The following is a 22,824-nucleotide window of genomic DNA, read 5'->3' as shown; positions in this document are numbered from 1 at the left end:
GTTTTATTGAGGCGTAGGAGTTTTAGCACAGTCCAACTCCAAACTCCAAAGATTTTGCTTTTAGATTCAATGGTTTTAGTTAAAGAAAACTCCATCTTTTTGCTTCCTATGTGGGACAGTGCAGCAACATGATAAAAAAAAAAAAAAAAAAAGGACTTAGGACTTAACTCTTGATTTTAATAAACATGCCTGACCTGTGGAATGTGCCTGGACATTAACTATAAATCCAACCAGCGTCTGAACATCTGACTTCAATCCTATGTGGGACAGTGCAACAACATGAAAAAAAAAAAAAAAAAAAAGGACTTAGGACTTAACCTTCTTGATTTTGCTGCCTGTCTGATCATGAAATATGATGGCGTTCTTGTAACATTTGTGTGAGCTGCAAGCTGGTGTACAAGATGGGGAAATAAGAGTTTTGGATCTGAGTGAGGCATTTTCCATGGCCGAGCTGCCGCTTCTGAGCTGTGGAGCTATTGCAGAAGGGATGCTCTGAACCTGTTTGATTATTACCAGTTTTGCTGGGCTAGGTAGGGAGGAAAAAATGGTGCATAGCTCTAAGTGAAGCTGCTGCAGCAGAAAGACACAAAGGAGATAAGGCAGATCATACATACATGTTCAGGTGTTAACAAATGTTCTTAGTGTATCTCCAGTTGCAGTGATCTAAATAAATTTTAAATCTGCCATGCATGGAAGTGGTTTGTTGGTGAATTTTTTAGAGAATGCACATGGCTCTGTTGGATGAATTTCTGCTCCTGGTGTGATTATTTTGCACGTGATGTGTGTTGTTTTTTCCCTTCCTGCCTGTATATGTCCCTGCAATTGTAGCATTGCCATTAGTAATAGTAGCAGCCTTTTGGCACGTCGAAGCCTATGGAAATACAAACTGAGCAGAAATGCATGCTAGCAAATTGTGACAGCTCAGGGGTGAGGAGTTCCAGTTATTAAAAGCACAGTACTTTAGCAGGTCTTTTGCCTTTGGAAAAAATTGCCAACTCCTTCTCAGGAAGTCCATTACAGAACAATGAAAATATAGTAGTGATCACATAGACTATGGGTTTGTATTTAATTAACTGCTTGCATATCTTAAAGCAGTCTTAAAGTTACAACATCAGTACCTTCTTAAAGTAATCCATAAAATACCACTTTGGATCTGGCACATGATCTATTAATTTGACTGTTACAAAAGTGGAAGAATATTTTGAAAACCCCCATGGTCTTGTAAATCTTCCAGGCCCTTGTTGGCTGAAAAATCCTGCTTTCTGCCAGGTCTGGGAGCCAAAGTAAGATCTCTTTCAGTTAATATTTAAAGTTAGAAATAACAGTAGTGAAGCAGAGCTCCATGTGGAATTTTCATGTAGTTACCCAGGAGAAAAAAGGAAGCTAGGTTTTAATTTTTTTGTGAAACTGTGACTCTGTTAAGATCTTTAATGATGCAGAAGAGGATTGATACTGATGATGTCCTTCATTGCAGGCTGGGCACCGTGGGTTTGCAACCTGTTATATTCTTAGAATCTTTACTTTTTGCTTGATGTTTTAATGCATTGTTTCCACATTTGGTTACTTTTAGTCCAGGTGTGAATGCTGCTGTTAAAACCCTGCCAGCCACTCTTGAGGGATTGTTTGCCCGTAGTACTCCTGTGTCGAGGAGGTAACTCAGTAGTCGCAAACAGGTGGGTGTTAGCAGGTCATGTTAATACTGTACAGTCCAAGGTGTTTCCTTCCAGATATGTGCTCAGAGAGAAATAGTGGCCTAAGATAGTAAGACCTCCTTAGAGAAATGGTAGTAGGTACAAGTATGCTCTACGGCCTTCAGCATCTGCTGTAGTATGGCACCATTCAGCTGCTATACTAAGCCTATTTTAATTAGCTGTTACTATGAAGGGAAAAATGCTTTGGCTTCGCTCACAAAAGCTTAGGTGCATATTAAGCTGCTCTATATGTGGTGAGATGAACCATTGCTGGATGAGGAAGCAGCAAGATTGACAGGTAGTGATTCCTCTGTGGCAGCAAGCTCGGATGTTAAACTGAGATACTTTTGTTACCACGGTGTGTTAGGAAATCACTGGCTTACAAAAATGTTAAGGATTTAGAAATGGAACGGTGGAGAGAAACTATGTAGATATGGTTAAATGTCCAGGTTGCAAATGTAGTCTTGTGAGAGTGAGGAAATTTTGCATTCTTGAGGCAAAGTCACAGGTATTGAGTTGTTTGGGTTTTTTTTTTTTCAATTTTAGGCAATGTCATATTTTGACCAGTGAAATAACATCATACATTATTAGGCTACTAGTTCAGGCTTCAGTATTTTACTTTACTCACAAGTGTTGGCTACATCCATTTCAGTGGGGACTACTCATATGGATTAACTCAATCATTTTGCATAAATGCATTTTTGGATTGGGGCCTTATTTTCTATATTTCAACCCTGGAAAATTCTATTCACTTGCTAGCCTGCAGAAAGTAAGGATTTTAACTGGGTATGTGCTGTGCCAATATTTTCATTATGTTCTTTCTTTTGTGGCAAAAAAAGACTTTGTGCCTGGTCCAGTAAAGTCATGACAGTTTCAGGAGGCCAAGATGATTGCAGTCAAAATGCGAAAGGTAGGACATTTTATTTTAATCACGATCAGATGAGATCCTTTTCATACGGATTTCATTGCTTTGAAGTTGCTTTATCTACTTATATACATTATGTTGTGATCCAGAGAAATGGCTCTATATAATTAAAATAAAATACAACACCTGTTAGTTATCAGCTGAAATAGTTTAACTATGTCTATGATAGTTAGATCTATTCAAGGCTTTTATGCCCTTTTATTTTTATTTTTTATGTGGAACCATCGATTTTACAGTTGTTTTCTTTGGCAAAAATGGCATGTTTTACTCATGTACTTTCAAAGGTTTGCTGCCAAGCTGCCCGTGAAATTCATTAGATAATTTTGATAATGCTTCCCATTCAGAAGCTTGTAGTCTAGCGATGACTGATGTGAATTCTCCAGGACACACCATAGATGCACAATTTAATTTTTACATTTTACACACTGAGTAATCTCCTCAAGTTTAAATTTTATCAAGGCAGGATAAAGGCTGCCTGAAATCACTACTACCGTGAGCGTATCACGTATCATGCCTGTGTAGAATTAATGACAATTCATTGCGTGCTGTGAGGGGACTGCTGTTCAGCTGTCCATGCTGTGGAGCCCTGGGGTTGTATTGGGTGTTGGCACTTGATGCCGCACTGTGGGGGAATGCTGGGGGGCCCTTTCGGAATGGGCAAGGGATGCTCCTGATAAACATGTGCCTGCCCCAAACTCAAGGGTGATAGTGCCTGCGTGTCACTGTTCTTCCAGTATTGACATGTGCATGTAACTCTGGTACAGGGAATAAGTGAAAGCAGATGTAACCCAGCAGTGCTCTTCCTTGCCCTCTGCGTAGCAGCCTGTTCCCTCACGATAACAGTGTCGACTCCTTCACTGCAAAATCAGGGCATGCCAGGCAGCAGTTACCATTTAGGGAAAGCCTCATGCCTGCAACTAATTCTAACAGTAATTTGGGTGCTTGCTGAAAGTGGTCCTACACGACCACACCAACAATAGAAAAACTGTCATTCACTTAAACTTTAAGTGTTTGTGTGAATTTGGTTTAACTCACTGTGTCATCATTCAGTAGTGCTGTCTTACTTGGCTTAGTCAATACCTTAGTACAGCTGATGTTTTTGTTAGAAAAAGATATTGCAAAATGAATTTTCTTCACACTTTTTCCTACAAACAAACAGACAAAAAGCTTTGAGTAAAACATTCAGCTATGTTGGTAGTAATTCCTATAAAACCTAACATTTTCTATTGAAAGCCTTTAAGCAGGCTTGCATCTTCCCTTGAAAATAGAAATCCTTATCTGCCCAACTGAAATATGTAGTTTGTGCTTCCTCTGCTGTCGAGTACGTTTGTGGGGTTTCTAATGTTCCTCTCTGAGCAGCAATATCTCACGCCATTTTTTCCCATTTGGGCCTGAAAACAAGTAGGTGCATATAGCTTTGGTGATCAGACTTCTTTGTTATAAGAGTGTGTGGCTATGAAGGGACCAAGAAATTTGCTAATTTATGCTGACTTTATCCCATTGAAAATGATAGTCCTTGCACACGTGTAGCACAGCAAGGCAGGGCTGTCTGATTCTAGGACATATATGTAGGGTTTTTCACATTATCTTGAGACATGTTACCTGTTCTTGTCGTGGATGTCTGAACCTCTGTGAAGGAATTGCTTACTGTGTACTAACTGTGCTGCAAGCCACCTGGCAAAAGTGAAGTAAATGATGGTCTGTGTTGTAGGGATTAACGTTCCAGACAGCGGAGTTAGAAGATAAGGATAAATGGAGCTATTTGCACTTGTCTGAATCTGTTTAAATATCCACAAAACTTGTATCATCACCTCAGAGCGATGTAAGAGGAGAATGTTTAAAGGTGGCAGATAATATATATACCCCATCACCAGGAGAGCTGTGTTTTGTAGCTGAGGTTAACAGGCAGCTCTACTGGTGCCTGAGCGCCCCAAGGAAAGATTACTCATGTATCTGGGGATAATGGGTACCAGGAGCAGCAGTAACTGGATCGGCGGCGTCAACATTGATTACCCCGACCAGAAAATCATTGCAAAGTTTATGCCCTTTAATATAATTGTTGGTGAGCAGTTGTGATTAGGACAGAAGTAAATCAAATAACTTTGCTGCTTTGTGTGAGGTCATTTTAGGTATTACCTAAATATTGGGAGGAGATTACATGAGTCCAGCCTGTGTGTTTTTAATGATTCAAATTATCAACCGCAAAAGTATTATGGTTTAAACCATGACAAGAAAAGAGTAGGTATAGGCTGTGATAATTTTAATTTCTTTCATTGTATGAATAATCTTTTTCCCTTGTCCGTGCTGCTTTAATGCAGTTTAGTTAATACAATGTAACTTTATTCTATGGATGAAAAGGACATGGTTTCAAGACAGTGCTTATTGAATTGCATCTTCCACAAGGAGAGTAAAATATCATGAGTGGCAGGAATATCAAGCAAAGAGCCATGGTCTGAATATTCTGTACAACAACAGTTCAGTTGCAGAGTTTCTCAGGTGAAAGGCAGGGAAAGGCAGGTTCAAGGCCAAAGGAAAAAGCCACTCTTGGTGTTCTTGGTGACCTAAATTTGCTTTGGCAGAGGGCCATTAGGAGTAGATAAAATTTTGCAAGTTAGATGTTAAAATTTTAGCCAAAGAAAACGGTTTGTAGATGTGATGGTGCAACTTGATTTATTTGTGCCATATGCAGCCTTTTTGATCCTTTGAACACTGTAAAACTCAAGATTGATCAGGGTTGTCAAGTACATGAGATCTTAATTTAGCCAATATTTTAAATAATAATAATAATTAGTCAATATTTTTAATAACTTTAGTTACCTGTGTCAATTACACTACAAATATATTACACTACATTATAACGGTTTGAGTGAAATGTAGTTTAAATATAAACAAGTATTAGATACTCATATTTTTTTGAAGAGTTTTTCTTTGTCTTTATCTTGTGTTAGTAACTTTTTACACCTTATGAAACAGTTGCAAAACTCTTTCTACTAAATAAAGCTGAAAACAAGTATTAGATACTCATATTTTTTTGAAGAGTTTTTCTTTGTCTTTATCTTGTGTTAGTAACTTTTTACACCTTATGAAACAGTTGCAAAACTCTTTCTAGTAATATAAAGCTGAGATCACACTATCAAAAACCTATTGTAAGTCTCCAAAGCAGGGACAAGGAGCTTTAAATGAGTATTATTTTTTGTAGTAATCAGTGAAAGTACATGTGTAGGCAAAGTTACAGCATGCAGATGTGTCGGCTGTAAATGGTAAAATACCAGTAAAATGACAGCAATGTGTTCTGTGCTTTTTTTCTCAGAGAATAAGCGTTTTATAGTTCTGTGTGTATATAATATGCATGATCTTTTGTGAAAACTACTAGGCGAATACATGATAATATTAGAACAGAGCAATTGCTTAGGAACCATACTGCCAGATGCCTCAAATATCTGTAGAGAAAAATGTGTGAAGAGCATACTGTTGCCAACCATAACATCTAAAAATCATTGTTCAGACTACAGTATCACAAGATTGGGTAAAAATTATGAAACTTTGAAAAATAGTTTGAAGAGCTTTGTTTTGTTTTAGGGACTCGAGAATTTTTTAGGGTACAACATAGATTTTTGTGGTTTTCTCTCTACAGATTTTCACTGAAATTGGAATGTATGGAAATGAAAGCTGAGATTTTCACATAATCATTTAAATCCCAGGGTTTAAGTTTGAGGAAAAAAGTAAATATAATGAGGCTTGCTGTAAAACTGACAAAGCCAACAAGGATGGCATGGAAGAGCTGCACTAGATCTCTCTATAGTCTATGGTGAAATTTTGGACAATTTTTTTATTTTCTGGAACGTGGATTCAGGAACCAGTGGTCTGCAATAGCAAAGACAGTGCATGGGGACTCTGTGGCAGCACTTCAGAAAAAGCTGTTGTTTTTCATATGTTAAGGTCTGTATTTACTTGATGTGTATGACCTAGACAAGATTTCTGCATAGTAAAGGTTTAGTGTAGAGTCATGCTGGGAGCACTCTACAGAGTTTGAGCTACATAAGAAGAGAGAGGAACTATGGTGAATTTGCAAAGTCTCTGAGTACCTGCTGAGAAGACCAGATCTCTAATGGTGTGGAAATGTACCGTAGTGCAGAATAACATCCGTAAAAGAAGTTTTACATGTAGTGAGATTGTTCTCCAGCTGCTTCTTTGTTAATACAAGTGAATGAATTTCTAACATCAGGACCTCAGATCTGGGAGAATTTAGGTGAACAACCTTCTTACTGCACCAAAAGTGGCAGCAAACTGTCTGTTTAGTTTCCCAAACAATGATCTGGGACTGCATCAACATCTGCCCTTCTCAGTGCTGATATGTAAAATAGGGCACAGGAGAGAAAACAGGGCAAGGGAAGAGAATCGGGAAGTGTTGGCTTCCAACACGGCAGCTGTCAGGGCTGGCCAGAACAGCCACCACCTATCTTCTACCATTGCTATTATTCCCATTAGAGCAGAAAATGTAGATTAATTGAATGAAACTCTCACATTGGCTTTAATACCTAGGCTGAATTTTCTAGTTTGTATCTAGTACTAAAATTGAGGGTTAGACTTTCTTTCTAAAACACATTTCTCTCCTTTGTTGGCTAATGAGAGCTTTGTGTATCGAATGTGTGAAGGTTCTCAAAGGGAAAGTTTAAAAACTGTCAAGTCAAACTCCCAGAAAATAGGTATCTGAGTATTGCTTGTCAGCTTAATTTGGCCTTTCCACACTTACCAGAGTACGGAGTACAGACAGTCACCATTCTCTCATCCCAGGGCTTTCATGCCACTGAGCTTACAAGATAAGCAATATTCTTCAAACAAGTGATTTATTTAGCATATCTTCATCTTCCATCAGTGGGCCCCATTTTTGTGGGTTTTTATTTCATATAATTCAGGCTTTGAATAGATATAGAGCTGTTAACTTCCCCACGTTGTGCTGCTCATACTTTATTAATTCTTCACAAATGTTGATGTCGTTTCACACATTTCTGGGGAAATGTGGTCCAGATAACACAGTTTTTAGTGCCAATTTTGAAAAGCCTAAGACTTTATATAACCTTGTCTTTGCCAGCATTACCTACATATTCAGAACAGAGATTTCATCCTTCTTGGTTGGGATTATCTGATGAGAACCTCCATTGGTTTGCACTCTGCCTCTTTTACTTTAAAGACGATGTTCATACTCACATGACCATACACTTTTTTAGTTTAGTTTACCTGTAGTTTACTCATTATCTTGTAGGCGTGAAATCCATGGAAATTGTAGTATTCAGCTGCTCTACGTGAGAAACCATAATCTTCTCTTCTGTACTTCTTTGCCTGCTTTACTGTGTGTCTTCCACTCTTACCAGTAAGATTTCTTCAGCAAAAATATTTTTACAGGCAACGGCCTTCACTAGTGCTTCATCTTTCAACTGTATTGTGCAGTGTACTGCAAAAGAATTGTTTTATTCATGTCTTAGCTCAGTCTCCTGTACATGAGTCTTTTCTAAGTCTTACACTAGCTTGAACATTTCTGAGTTTTTATGTTAGCAGTGTCTCAAGTTTATTTTTTCTTTATAAAGCTAAGACAAAATATGTACATAAATATAGAAGGAAAAAGATTTTCTTTCAAAAGTAGATACATGTTTCAGTAGGAGGGTCTCTAAAGAAACACAAATCCTGCTTCATCCAGTGCAATTGTTCAGATGAAACAGTTGCAATGTTTGGCTTAAGGTCTTCTCTGGATACTAATTGTTAAATGAAGCTTGTGTTTCAGATTCACAGAATCACAGACTGGTTGAGGCTGGAAGGGATGTCTGATGGTCATCTGGTTCAACTCCCCTGCTCAACCAGAGCCACTTACAGCTGGTTGCCTAGGACCACATTTAGGTGTTTTTTAATATCTCTAAGGAGGGAGACTCCACAACCTCCCTGGGCAACCTGTGCTCGTGCTTGGTCACCGTCACAGTACAAAAGTGTCTCTTGATGTTCAGAGGGAACCTTTCATGTTTCTATTTGTGCCCATTGCCTCTTGTCTTGTCACTGGGCACCATTGAAAAGAGCCTGGCTCTGTCCTCTTTGCACCCTCCCTTCAGGTATTTATATACATTGATAAGATCCACGAGGACCCTCAGGTCCTTTTCTGCCAAGCTTCTTTCCAGTTGGGTGGCCCCCAGAATATGTTGGTGCATGGGGCTGTTCTTCCCCAGGTACAGGACTTCACACTTCTTCTTGTTGAACTTCATGAGGTTCCCATCGGCCCATTTTGCTAGCCTGTCAAGGTCCCTCTGGATGGCAGAATGACCCTCTGGCATATCACCCACTCCTCCAGTTTTGTGTAATCAGCAAACTTGCTGAGGGCACACTCTGCCCCATCATGTGGATCATTAATGAAGATGTTAAACAGGACTGGACCCAGTATTGACCCCTGGGGCACACTGCTAGCTACTGGCCTCCAAACAGACTTTGCACCACTGATCACCAACCTCTGGGCCCAGCCATTCAGCCAGTTTTCATCCGCATCACTGTCTGCTCATCCAGCCCATACATCAACACCTTGTCTATGAGGATCTTAGGGGAGACAGTGTCAAAGACCTTACTGAAGTCCAGGTAGACAATATCCACTGCTTTCCTCTCATCTACCAGGCCAGTCATTTCATCACAGAAATTTAACAAGTTGGTCAATAATGACTTCCTCTTGGTGAAGCCATGCTGACTGTTCCCTGATGATTTTTCTCATCCTTAAGTGCCTGGAAATGGTTTCAAGGATTAGCTGCTCCATCACGTTCCCAGGGATCAAGGTGAGGCTGACTGGCCTGTAGTACCCTGGGTCCTCCTTTTTGCCCTTCTTGAAGACAGGAGTGACATTTGCTCTCCTCCAATGTTTGGGCACTTTTCCCAGTCACCGTGATCAATCAAAGATTATTGAGAGTGGCCTTGCAATGACATCTGCCAGCTCCCTCAGCACTCATGGGTGCATCCCATCAGGGCCCGTGGAGTTGCTCAGGTATTTGATACGGAATTTTTGTTTGAAATTATTATAAATAATTAAGGCAGCTAATTGTATCAGTACCTTAGGTCACATTCTCTGCCAAATGACTGTCTCTGCCTCCTCTCAAAAATCAATAATCTGGCATTTACTGTTTAAAATTTACATCTCCTTAATCTTAAATTGCTTCTCTAAATAATTTTTTAGTTCCTTAAATGTCATAGTTATTAATAAATATTTCTATTTCTATAAGAAAATAATTCCACTTCCTGCTCCATAGCGCTGTTCTTCCATCTTCCCTGTGAGCTTGCAATCTGCAAGCTAACTTTTGTGAATGGTTAAAAAGGAGCCATTTTACCCTACCTTTACCCTACCTTTACCCTAACCCTATTAGGTTAGTTGCTAATGGAGCGGCTTGACAGGAGATATGGTGATACAGAATTTGGGCAGGGTGCAGGCAGCTCAGTTCAGGCTTACGATACCACGGACACCCAAACAGTGTCTCCCCTTGGCAGTGGCAGATGTGGACACTTGGTGGATGAGGTGGGGTTGTTCTGTCCTTTGAGCTACAGGCGGCTTGGATTACTCTGCTGAAAACTGAGGTGGTGGTCAGTGACAGGGCCCTTAAGAGGCAGTAGAATTAAGTACAGGAGTCCTGTTAGAGAAGAAGGCTTGTCCTGCAGGACCATGTTCTTGCTCCCTGAGAAGCTAACTTCGAACAAAGTGGAAGTGGAAGTAATACTCATCTATATGCAGTTTTAAGTGGATAGACTTTTCAGTATGTATGGCACAGGGAAGCATAAATCTTTAGACTATTGTGCATAAAAATAGGAAATATGTAGACTGGCTGATACGAAATGGGATATTACTACATCACTTACAAATTGTTTCCTGAAATAAAATTTAAGCTTCCTTTAAAAATGGTTCAGGGAAAGGCAAGAAAAGCCATTGCCACCCACATACAGATGTTTTCTATTTTTAAGTAAGGAGCTTGAAATCATGGGGCTTATTTTTAGAAGAAGTTACATGAATCCGGACAACCATGAAATATTACAGAAACAGATCTGTTATATCCTGTGTCATAAACAGGTGAGTTTGCCTGAAAATTGTTTGCAGCTCAAGAGTAAGTTGTTGTACTATTGGTAAAAACAGGCAAGAGTTTAGAAATGACAGAAGCCAAGTGATTCAGAGCTGGTGAAAAAGGTACTTTTTCAGGGAAAACTGGAGCCAAAGAAAAGTCCCTTTTCTTGCTGAACAGTTTCAAAGCATAGAATCCCTCAACCAGGCCTAATAAAGAAGCCAGTGTCTCCTGTGCATCGGTGTAAGAGTACTAAAATGAAACAGACTGTCTAAGAATGCAATAAATCATATAGGGTCATTGCATTAATGAACAGTTTGGGCCCTAACTCTCATTAGCTTGTCTGCAGGAAGAGAAAACTAGTAAAACAGGAAAAGGACATAGGAGAGAAGCTCTTTGCTGGTACTGTCTTAAGCTTTTATTGTTGAAGGACACCCTTTAGCTAATTTCAGACCCATTAAAGGAAAAAAAAAATCTCTTTGATTAGTAACCAGTGGATAAGAGCAGAAAGCCCAAGTGAATAAAGCTATAAATACCTAAGTCCTTGGGATAACAGCCTGTAAAACTGTCAAAAAGGGTTGCTTAAGTGACAAAAGATAGCCTCTGGTAACTAGAAGTACCAGCACTGTCGGCACTAATCCATATTCTTATATGGAAGGCATTTTTTAATTCCTTCTAAAAAGGCAAGTCTTTTCTGTTAAAATGTTCATTCTTATGTTAAAAGCAGCTGTTTCTTCTGGATGCACTCTCACTGCAGATTTCTCAAAGTCAAAAAAGCTAGGTTTAGTTTCTGATACTTAACAATTTTAACATTTATGCTAATCTGTATTTCTTATACAATTTTCAGACAGGGCCATTTAAGGAAATAATGTAAATTTTTTCAAGAGGCATTAAGAACCCTTTTTAAAACAATATGGATGATCATTTGTGTTTCACTGGGACTTTCTATGGTTTGGCTTCTCAAAGTGATCTTGCTAAAGCACAGCAAAATTTTTACCAGGAAGGTATTACAACAACTTTATGTGTATTCCTTCTTGTGATCCTGTCTCAATTAGTTAATGCTGGAAGAAAATTTTGACATGGAGGAATTTCACTGGTGTTTGCATGCCTTGTAATGTGAATGAGACCAGGACTTTTCCCTTTTTTCATTTCCAGTAAACTGGTTCAAAAAAGAAAGTAGTGAAGTTTTAATAGTGACAAATATCTCCACACCTGTGTGATTTTTTTTTTCCCCCTACAGTTTTAGCATTTCTTCAAGTATTGTAAACTGAATATGATAGTCTTTTAGAGTTTGTTACTTTTTTAAAGGAATGGATTTTATGTAAGTTGAAGTTCATGTTGAAATTAATAAAGGAAAAATACAGTTAATGGAAATCTGCAGAAACCAGTTGTCAGCTAGTAATTTTGCTGCAAAAAGCAGAAAGTGACAGATAAACCAGATGTTTAAGAATAACCTGATGCTGGAAGACTGAAATTAGTTTCCAGAATGGTGATGTCTTTAAAGTTTGCATTGACTCTTGTTCTTCATCAGTGCAGTCTGTTTCATGTTACCATAATTATTTTACAGCTAAAAATCTTGTATGGTTTTGCAGAAGTTCAGCCGGTAAAACAAAATAAAAGTTTTTTTCAGAATTACTTGATTTTTGGAGCAGTGTCAAGTGATGCTGCAGTGCTTTCCAAAAAGGTCTGATGCTGTGGACCATGTAAGAATCTCTCTTGGTACTCAGAAATGTTATGTAAGTTGAATTTCATGTTGAAATTAATAAAGGAAAAATACAGTTAATGGAAATCTGCAGAAACCAGTTGTCAGCTAGTAATTTTGCTGCAAAAAGCAGAAAGTGACAGATAAACCAGATGTTTAAGAATAACCTGATGCTGGAAGACTGAAATTAGTTTCCAGAATGGTGATGTCTTTAAAGTTTGCATTGACTCTTGTTCTTCATCAGTGCAGTCTGTTTCATGTTACCATAATTATTTTACAGCTAAAAATCTTGTATGGTTTTGCAGAAGTTCAGCCGGTAAAACAAAATAAAAGTTTTTTTCAGAATTACTTGATTTTTGGAGCAGTGTCAAGTGATGCTGCAGTGCTTTCCAAAAAGGTCTGATGCTGTGGACCATGTAAGAATCTCTCTTGGTACTCAGAAATGGGTTGTGTTGTTGGTTGGGTTTTCTTGCACAGGGTTAATTCACCTGTATACAAGCTGTATATACACCCATACAGTCAGGTCCAGAGTTTGTTTTGACTGTGTGTCTGTGAGAACTGGAGCTGGTGTTGGTTTGAGGAGAGCAGATGTTAATGGTGTTTTTCTCAAGCATTCTGTTGCCCAAATAGGCGTCTCTCATTGTGAGAAAAGGCAGTAAAAGGCTGTAAATCTGCCTGCTCGTTATGAAAGGCAACAATAGATGGATTTATGGAGAAAAAGCAACTGTTAGGCTTAGGTAGCCTGTGTGCGTGAAAACTGAGTTTTACAGTGACTAGGTATTACTGCTGTTATTTTTGAGAACAATTTAGTTCTAACTTAATCACGAGGGATATTGTACAGGCAAGGAGAGTCAGAAAACTTTCGTTAGCCTGGATAACATGTCACAATAACACAGTTGTATAAAATTTAAAGTGTAAGCAGGTTTTCTTTTCAATAGTAGATTTTTAGATTGTTACTTCCTAACCTGATTTTCACCATGCCTTCTGTATGGACACTTCTTTCTTGTTTTATGTTCTCTGTTAGCATCCCCTGTGCCCACATACCAGATTTGTTCTTTGTCTCATATACCCAGATGAGTGTGCAAGTACGTACCGACATCCACGTGCTTCAAGCCACTAAGCCTAAGAAACAGCAAAAAAGTGTATGGAGACATGCAACATGGTAGCAGGAGGCAAGACTTCTTAGTACAACCCTCATAAGCCATAACCACTATGAGAAAAATTATACAGAATTTTTAGATCAAGTAATAGGCTTTTCTCAGTAATTTTACAGAATTTTAGAGAGAACTTTATACATTTTAAACAATAGTGGAAAAACAATGTATAGAACTGTTTGTTAAATAATGTGAACTGATTTTAACAACTCTGTTTTAAAAATCTAGTTCTCTTTTGTAATCTGTGGGTTCCAGATAATTTCTCTCTGTAACAAGGCAATCTTTCTGGTTCAATCACTATTACAATCTGTAGGGTCTTAATACATATGGAAAGTGTTGGGATGAGGAGAAATCCAATAACAGCAGAAAAGTTTATTTTGAATCCTTATCTTAACACTTATTTTCTAAGGAAGAAGAAAAAAAACTGTCTGAAGTTTTCTGTCATTTAGTGTGGTCTGCTCAGGTCTTCCTCTGTTTTTTGTTTCTATTACATCATTACTAATTTGGCAAATGTTACAACTACAGTATGACAAGGACACGGGAGCCTTAGGTCTATTAGAAACTAATTTAGGCTCTCATGTTGTATAGCCTTTCAAACAAGGCATTGGGAACTTCTTGTTAGGATATTGGCTTTAGTAAAGAACTAGACATGATGTGGTAGTGTGTATGTATGTTGAGCGCATAGCAATTTACACAACGTTTGCCTCACTGACACCTGAAATAAAGATCTTTGAGTATTATTCTGTTCCATAGTTCTTTTTTCTTGACAGCGTGCCTTAGGCAGTAACTAACAGTAAGAGTTTTAGGCAAAAATGTTTCTTACAATGTTACTTATTTTCTTTTTTTTTCTCCTTTTAAGTCTGAACAGCCCAGTCCTGCCAGTTCCAGCTCCAGTTCCAGTTTTACACCATCTCAAAACAGCAGACAACAAGGTACCAACAAAGGAAAAGACGTTGAAAGGAACGTGTGAAATGAAGGGGCCAATAAAACCAGAACTGGTGGTATCTCATTACCATTTTTCTGCTGCCTTTCACAGCCTGAACTGGCCACACTTTTGTTTTAGAGACTTTTCCTCGGGTTGTTTTCAGATGCGGCTCTAAGGAAAAAATAAAAGGGGAGAAAATGTGTATCTGAGAAAAGGGTGTGAAGGGTATTTGTTTTGAAGCACTAAATACATGGCAGTCACTTAACAGATGCTAAACTCAAAAGAGCTTCAGTTTCTGAGGTTGTCCATTTGCAGGGTTAGGTAGCAAGGCATGTGGCTCCATCTGAAGCCCTGCTCAGGAAGGTGTGGCTTCCTATGGGAAGCCCAAGAATGTGTGTATGCGGACCCTTTCAAAGGGCCGTGATCTTCCCAATTTTAAGAGCATAAGGTATTTACTTTAGATACATGTCAGGGGAAGGTGATGGTTAGACTTTAAGTTGACTTGAAGTTTGCATTTTGGTTTTCTGGCTAATAATTATGGTTTACTTGGAACTCAGTAAAGAAATGCATTTTTTTTTCCCAGAGAACTTGCCAAGGCAGGTTTTCAGTAAATAAGTTGAGATTCATTCTGCATGATCTATTAAACTACTTAGTTCCTGCTTGGCCTTTTTCCCTGGGTTTATAAGATTGTACAACTGATACATTCTTAATCAGCTTTTGTTTTGTTCTTTGGATCAGGAGCATTAAAAAAGCAGCTTTTGACTAATTAAAATTGCATTTGTTTTATCCATTTACATTCCTCAATGGTAGACTTGATTTAAGGTTATGAAAATACATTAGTGCCTCAGGCAGACAGTTTCTTTTTAAATAGATCTACACATGATGCCTATCTGTCCTACTGCCTTTCTGTAGGTGGCTGGTACTGATTTTCTAATGTGTTCTGGCAGCGTTACTCCAAGTGAAAGAAAGCAAGAGCTGAAGTGAACTGTGGTTGATGACTGGCTTCAGGCATTTGATTTTTACCTAAGGCTAAACAGAACCCCTTCTTGCTGAAACCCCATTTTTGCTCTCATGAAAACCTCATCAATGGTGTGAACTGTCCATTACAAACCAAGAGATGTGGATACCCATTCTTGTATCTGTTATCTTATGTTGGGCAAAAACCTGTTGACTTAGTATTTTCTTCTGAGCAGACTGGATGCATCCATCTCTTCTGGGTCATATATAAGATATTTCACAGACTGTCTTTCAGTTTTTTGTACCTTCTCAAGAATAGATGGGAGATTTTTCCTCTGATGTGAACAACTCTGAAGTGCAAATGGTATATATGTCTCCTCTTTCTTGCCACAGTAAATAGTGATTTCTGCTTCTTTCTGGGAGTTCCAGTTAACTAAATGCGTTCGTTGCCCAGGCCGTGCATTTGTATGTCAAAGGGATGAAGCACCAGGCTTACTGTGGCATGTTCACACTGTATGTTGTGCTCTGGTCAGAACCCATACTTTTTTCCCTAACTACAAGTTACCTGCCAGGGCCATTGCTCTTTTTCCGTTGCGTTCAAACTCCAATGCTCACTCAAGTGTTAGAAAACCGCAGCATGAACTTTTTTCACCTCTTTCTGCATAAGCAGTGGGCTAACCTAAGGTTCTTTAAGTTGTTCTGCCCTTGGGGCTTACTCTGATATTTCTCTGTTTCCTTACCAAGAACACTTGCTCTTGGGCAGCTCCTAGTTTTCAGTTTCTCCTTAACTATTCTGACCTTTTAGGGGATAACAACTTCTCAAACCCTTAAAAAGGTTGTCATGGAATTTTAAATTAAGTGTTAACAAGGAGCAGAAGATTAACGGTGACATCACTATCAGTGCTAGAAACAAAAGACCTAAAAATTAATGCCTTGCTGATTGTTAGGAAAGTCTACGGAAAAAGCTGGGTAGCTGGGTACAAAATGCCTATTCAGAGTCCCAGATGTGGTCCTACATAAGTGAAAACAGGTTGTTCAATGTCTATGGGGCTGTCAGTGATGGATGTGTCTCAGGAGTCTAAGTTCCTTTTTCTCCAAGAAAGAGGAATAAGCCTGTTGGCAACTTGAGACAGGACTGTCTGATTGTCCCAGAACACAGCAAGGGGGTATCAGGGGATAAAATGGTCCTCTGCTATACTTGGAAAAAGGACATAGGCAAGAATAATGAGTTAGCTTAAGGCTGGGAGAGCAGGCTGTGTAGGGATCATGAGGAATGTGTGCTGGTTTTCTTTCTGCTTCCATTTAAAAATAAAATCAAGGACTGATGTTTTGGGTGACTTGCAAGCATAGCTACCAGTTTCCATGTTGTGGAGTTACGTGCTGCTGTTTTATGCAAGATCAGCTATTCATATGTCATACTAAATTTCACTACAAAATTAGGTTTTGGTTGATTATTTTACCTTTCCTCCCACTGACCTTTCCCTCGGCTCTTTCATCAAGAGTATGATGATGCTTCCCTTTCATCTATCCTTTACCAAGTCTTTCCTATCATTTTCTTCCTCCTGTATATTGTGGAGAGGAGAGGAATGCATTCTCAGAAGCTGACTTTGGCCTATGGAGTGGAGTGAGACTCATCTGCTCTCAGTGCAGACAAAGACGACCGTCTTCAGTAGGACTTTGATGGTGGTTGTTAGTGTCTTTGCCCAGTAAGGTGTAAGGAAACTAGTCTTTCTAGGCTAAGCCTAGCCTGTGGAAATACTCTTGTGTTCTACCCTTTTATCTCTCTTGAAACATGGAATCCTTCTTTGTATATTTATAATTTAATTCTCTTTTCTAACCCTTTACCTCAATTCATTTAGCTCCCTCTGCCATGTCTCTCATTCACCTACCTCAACAGTCAAGGGCCAGTAAGAACATTTTCCAAAAGATCAAAATGGGCAAATTCTTTCTTCATCCCTGTGCTGATGCTGCTGAGGGTGCCCTCTCTCCTTCCTTTTTAAAAGGAATATGTTTATTACTACTGTTAAAAGCTAAGGAAGGAGTCCTGTCCCTCCTTCAAGAGTCAGATGATTAGATATTCGGTCAGACTACAAGTTACCATTTGCAAATAGCTGAGCGTTGTCTGCCTGAGACCCAAACAGGAACAGAAAATGGAGCACGGATCAGCTGCTTCTGCAGATCAGCGGTGGTTGCGTGGACAAGAAGCACTTCCGTATAGCTCCCCTTTCCTTGTCGCCTGCACAAGTGTCTGGTCCACCAGGAATTTGCCCATCAACACCATCTGGGCTTCTTCCCAGCCAACCCTAAGGTGTAAAAACAGAGAAAAGAAACCATTGATCTGAACCTGCCCAAACTGTGCCAATTTATGAAAGTATTAGTGCAACCTTAGTGGTAAATCGTTCTCAACATCAGCTTTGAAGTCACTCGCACAAAACTAGTAAAAATGCCTGTGACCTGAGCCTTGCTAGGTCTGGAATAATCCATAAAGCCATTCCTCCCATGAAGGGAACACCCTCCCTGTTAGGAGTATGACCCTGAAGATAGACAGAGGTCTGTCTTCTGTTCTGGCAGTGACCAGGGATGACAATCCTTGACTCTGTTTCCCCATTAGCAAATAGATAGTTGCAAGCTTCATCTCCCTTTGAAGAACACTCTGAAGCTCACTTCGTTCACATTAGTACTTCGTGTTTCCTGGGCTGAACGAATTACAGAACCCTAATAGTAATCGCTGTTCCTGCAGCCATCACTGTTGCTTTTATTTGCTGCTTTGTGTCTCAGATGGGCTGAACTTCAGAGTTAAATGCCCTGTGGCATCAGTCTTGCTTCCTTCCCTCTTCTAAGCTGCTTTTGCCCATTCTTATTTCAAGCAGCTGTAGCTTTACATTTCCCAGATATGTTAAACGTATTCCGCTTTCTGTAACTGTCTTTTACAGCAAAATAAATTGAGTAAAATCAAACCAAAATCCCAAACTGAATTTAATGCAGTTTTATGAGCAAGTTGAGCTTTGTACCTTCTGTTAATTCAGGAAAAGAGATAGCATGGTGTTGCGTGGGATTGATGCACTTGTTACTTATGAACATTGGCAAAGTGCTTGCTTGACCTGAAATTGACCCTGAAATAAAGGGAACAGCTAAAGCTAAATATATAAAAACCAGGAAGACAAAGACTGCCTTGGCCAGTACAAGTTAGTCAGAATGATTTGTTAGACTCTGCTTCTCAGTACATGGATTAACCTAGCAAATGTACTGTTACTGATCAGTGTGTCCCTGTAGATCTTTACTCGCATGTTTCCCTTTGAGAAATCAAAAAATGCTAAAACCCAGCAATGCAAAATAATCTTGCTTCTAATAATAATACAGTAATAGTCAATTTCTCCTGGCATGACAGTATTTTACTTACTTCAGCTATGGTCCAGGGGGCCAATCGTGCAAACGCTTGAACATATGAGTCACTTCACTGCCATGAGTAAGTCTATTGAAGCTGAGTTGCTCGTGTGAGTAAATGGATAACTCCCTGCAGGATAAGCCCCCAGTGCATTACTTCATTTGTTTAATGTTTAAGACTCTCCCCTCCCAACACTGTGTGGGGAGGGTAGTTTTCTGTCATCTACAAAGCTGGATGCATTGCCTGGAACACTGCAAAGTGAACTTCACTTGTGTATTTTATTGTCTCTGTTTCAGGTCCTTTGAGGTCTATAATGAAAGATCTGCACTCAGATGATAATGAAGATGAATCAGATGAAGCAGATGAGAATGACAATGATTCTGAGTTGGAACGACCTGTAAATACACGAGGAGGAAGCAGGAGTCGAAGGTGAGTGTCTTGTGATTGCAAGTAGCCTGGTGGCCAAGACTTGTGCTTGTTAGTAATGGAGTGAAGTCTAATGTTCTCAAAGAGCGCTGAGTAGCAAATGGGCAGAGAATTCAGACTCTCTTTTTAAAGCATATGCATGTAAAAATGCGTCTTCTGAAAACTATCAGTATTAGCCATTCCCAATACAAACTATTTCTGTACTAATCCATATGGTTATGATGGTCCTCATTCATTTGACTTTCCTTGATTTCATGCTATTGTGACTTCAGGGGAGTAGTCATAATTACTCTCTGGCATAAATGAGATAATATTAAGTCCTTCAATTGCTGGATGCTCAATCCAGTGAGATTTTTTATTCTGTACATAGTGTCTCATTTTTAAGGTCTCTCTGCTTACCGGTTTTAGATTACGTTGTTAAATCAGATCAGAATCAATTAAATTTGAATTCCAAGTAATTTCTGCGCTGCATGCAGTCAGTAATGTGTAAAAGTGCAGACAGAAGGTAAAGCAAGCATCTGTCACAGAAATTACTTTTTAAAAAATGTTTCTGCATCCTAGCTGCAACGCCTAGAGGGCGTTCCAAAAATCATCTATTCTTCGGGCAGCTTGAAGCTCCATCTGAATGTTGTTGAAGGTTATGGAAAACCTGAAACAGTCTCTCTCTCTTGAACCTTTTTCTAGTGGGTTCTTCATCTGATCCATGGGGTTTTGCTGTGAGTGCACAGCACCTGCGTGCCAGTGTCAGCTACTGCTTAAATGGGAAGGTAATAGGAAAACATTCATGAATGTCAGCTGCTTCCCTGGTGCACTTTAGCAGCTGGAATCAAGGAGAAAAAAGACCAAGATGACCAGCAGTTTGAGAATTTATTCGTGTCAGTGATTGTATAAAGGATTGTCTTAAGCTCAACTTGTCTCTAAGTGTGGAGGTTTTTTTTTAGTTTTTTAACAAAACCTTAAGGCTAATGTTTCTCTACCTTTGTTTTATCCCAAATAACTGTTTTTCTTTCTTCCAACAAGTAAATACTCCCTGTTGTTCCTAAGTAAATGAAGGCTGAGACTGACTAGAAGCTGAGCTTTTTCACGTGGCCTCTCCTGTGATAGTAAGTTTTTAAACTTTAGCCAGGAAAGAGAGTGTTATTTATGACGAAAAACAAGGAACTTTTCAGTGAAGCACTTGTCCAAGTGGGAAGTACAGCTGTTCAGAAAGCTTTTAGAAGAGCAGAAAAGTATCTCTACAAAACATTTTCCTCCTTCCTCGTCGCCATGAACAGAGATACAGACTCGCTCCAGGAACAGCAGTTTAATGTTCTAAATATTTAACTGTTTCTGTAATGTTAGCTGCTATTAACTGGACATGTCATCTCAGCCAAGTGCAGGCAGACAGCCTTGTTCTCCATGCTACGCAGAGCTTTTTCCAGAGTGGGGCCCTGCCCGGATGCCTCTCTTCCACATGACCTTGATTAATGATGGCTTGCTTAGCAAGGGGTCATTCTTAGTGTCCTACCTCAACGTGCAAGCTCAGTTCACCCCTGTTAACAGCGTTTTGTCTGTAGGTGTAATCTCTTGGCTCTGTTTTTCCATAGGGTTAGTCTGAGTGATGGCAGTGACAGTGACAATAGTTCAGCTTCCTCACCACTACATCATGAACCAGCACCACCTTTACTGAAAACCAACAACAACCAGGTAAAGTCAGGATTCGTAAATGCAGTCCTGGGCAGCTGATACGACATTCTGATTACTTCAGTGCAGTTACTTAGTCTGTAAACTGACATAAGAGTGTTTTTTTCAGGAGAAGTAGTATTTGGTTTAGCAAATACTATAGACCAAAATAATGTTTTCATCGGTATTTTAAGAAATGTGTCCTTTCTGTATGAATTAGCTTTGTAAGGTAAACAATGCAAACTGGTTTTACAGCATCAGTTGTACAATTGATACAGCTTTGGGTTTGTATTAGCAGTAGACACAGTATGTATCAAGAGGCTCATTCTCAGGAGTTTATTCATTCATCTCTTCCCCTCTCCCCCCACCAGTGTTTATCTGGAAGAGACAATATTTTTTACTTCACTAGAAGACACAATAGTTTTTACTTCACTATCAGAGTATTTGTTCCATATCCGTAAGAGCTAACATTGTTATTATTTTTGAAATAGGAAAGTAGGGTATTTTTTATTTTTCAGAGAAAAGAAATTAAATAACATAGACCTACAAAATACATCAGGGACAAATGAGAATTACAGTTTGGGAATTACCTCACCCTCAGTCACCGATAGTAAGCCTCTCTAAATATAAAAATTAAACATAAAAGCTGTTATTCTTTAAAAAAAATCATAATTTATAAAATACATAATTTGTCACTTATTTTAAGGAGCCATAATTCACTCTCAGTGTCAGTTGGATCATACACAAAGCAGTCATGATATTTAATAACTGGCAATAAATGGCTGCTTACAGTATTGATATAGTTGGAATAAAGTCTACAAGTATTAACAAAAGTTTGTGGTTTAGATGGTGAGTTTTAATGGATGAGTCTTTCCTATATCTCTTAGGTTAACTGCTTCAATTATCTTAGGTTAACTGCTTCAATTATCTGGCAGAAATTATTTACTTGTCATTGTTTTTCTAACAAGGTTTCCAATACAAGCTTACTGATAGTGCAAAACCAAAACATTATTATTCATGTCAGTTCAAATACACCATGGGGAAAAAAACCTAGGGAGTAGTTTGTGCACAGAGAGAGGAAGGAGATTCCATGTCCGGAAAGCATTCTTACTATCCACCAGAAACTCTGTAGGCTTTTCTATGTTGATCTGTACAAAAGTTACAAGTTTTTGAGAGAGTCTTTTGGGGAAAAAAGCAAACTATAAAGATGAAGAATATTGCATTTACTGGAGACGTAAGCACAAGAAAAATAAAACACCTATCTATGGCTTATTGTGTAATGAATACTAACTTCTACAGAGGCAATGCAATTGTTAAGTAATTTTAAGTCTCAATATCAGCAGCCCACTCAGTCACATCTTCCATGTTCCTTTCCCCTTCAGTGATCTAACAGAAGGTCTACCTGCGCATTTAGACACTCCAAACAATAGCAGTGTGCCAGCTAAAATGGAATGTCACGTACCTTCTTCCATTTTTATAATTGAGCTGAATTTTATAATCAAGCTGAAAATCAGAAATTTAGAGAAGCATTATGAGAATTCAAATTGTATGGACCGTAGCCACATTTGAAATATCTGCTTGGTAGCATAGTGCTGCTTGCCAGGATGATGCTTTTGACTGATGAAATCAGGCTTGTGTTGACTAAGTCCATTCATAGAACTAAAGTGCTAAGATGGAGTTAATGTTTCTATAAGCTTCCTCAGATGTGATTAGTGCTGTGTCTCATCTAAACAAGAGTGCTTAGGATGTTAGATTTCAACTACACATCAAGAGCACTGTAAGGAAGCCACTTTTTCAAATATACTGTGTCCTTGCTAAGGTTCTATTTGAAACCAAGAATTTTCTTCCTTTAAAAACAAGAAAAGCATCTAAAAGGTATTGGATCCATGCCTAGAGGTCTGGTTTTTTTTTTTTTTTTTTTTTTAAAA

The 22,824-nt window shown here is 38.8% G+C and overlaps 1 protein-coding gene across 1 annotated transcript in view; it reads left to right on the top strand.

Annotated features, from left to right (window-relative positions):
• The window catches only part of MLLT3 (MLLT3, super elongation complex subunit), a 67,071-nt gene that overhangs the window by 33,123 nt on the left and 11,124 nt on the right, over positions 1-22,824 (top strand). Inside the window, exons 6-8 of the mRNA XM_009274313.2 lie at positions 14,401-14,473; positions 19,105-19,237; positions 20,821-20,920. Of these exons, the coding sequence (XP_009272588.1) occupies positions 14,401-14,473; positions 19,105-19,237; positions 20,821-20,920 (306 nt within the window). The remainder of the gene's footprint in view (positions 1-14,400; positions 14,474-19,104; positions 19,238-20,820; positions 20,921-22,824) is intronic.

This window comes from Aptenodytes forsteri, unplaced genomic scaffold (assembly GCF_000699145.1).
Source record: "Aptenodytes forsteri isolate BGI_AS27 unplaced genomic scaffold, ASM69914v1 Scaffold46, whole genome shotgun sequence".
NCBI lineage: Eukaryota > Metazoa > Chordata > Aves > Sphenisciformes > Spheniscidae > Aptenodytes > Aptenodytes forsteri.
This window is presented reverse-complemented; position numbering and strand designations above follow the sequence as displayed.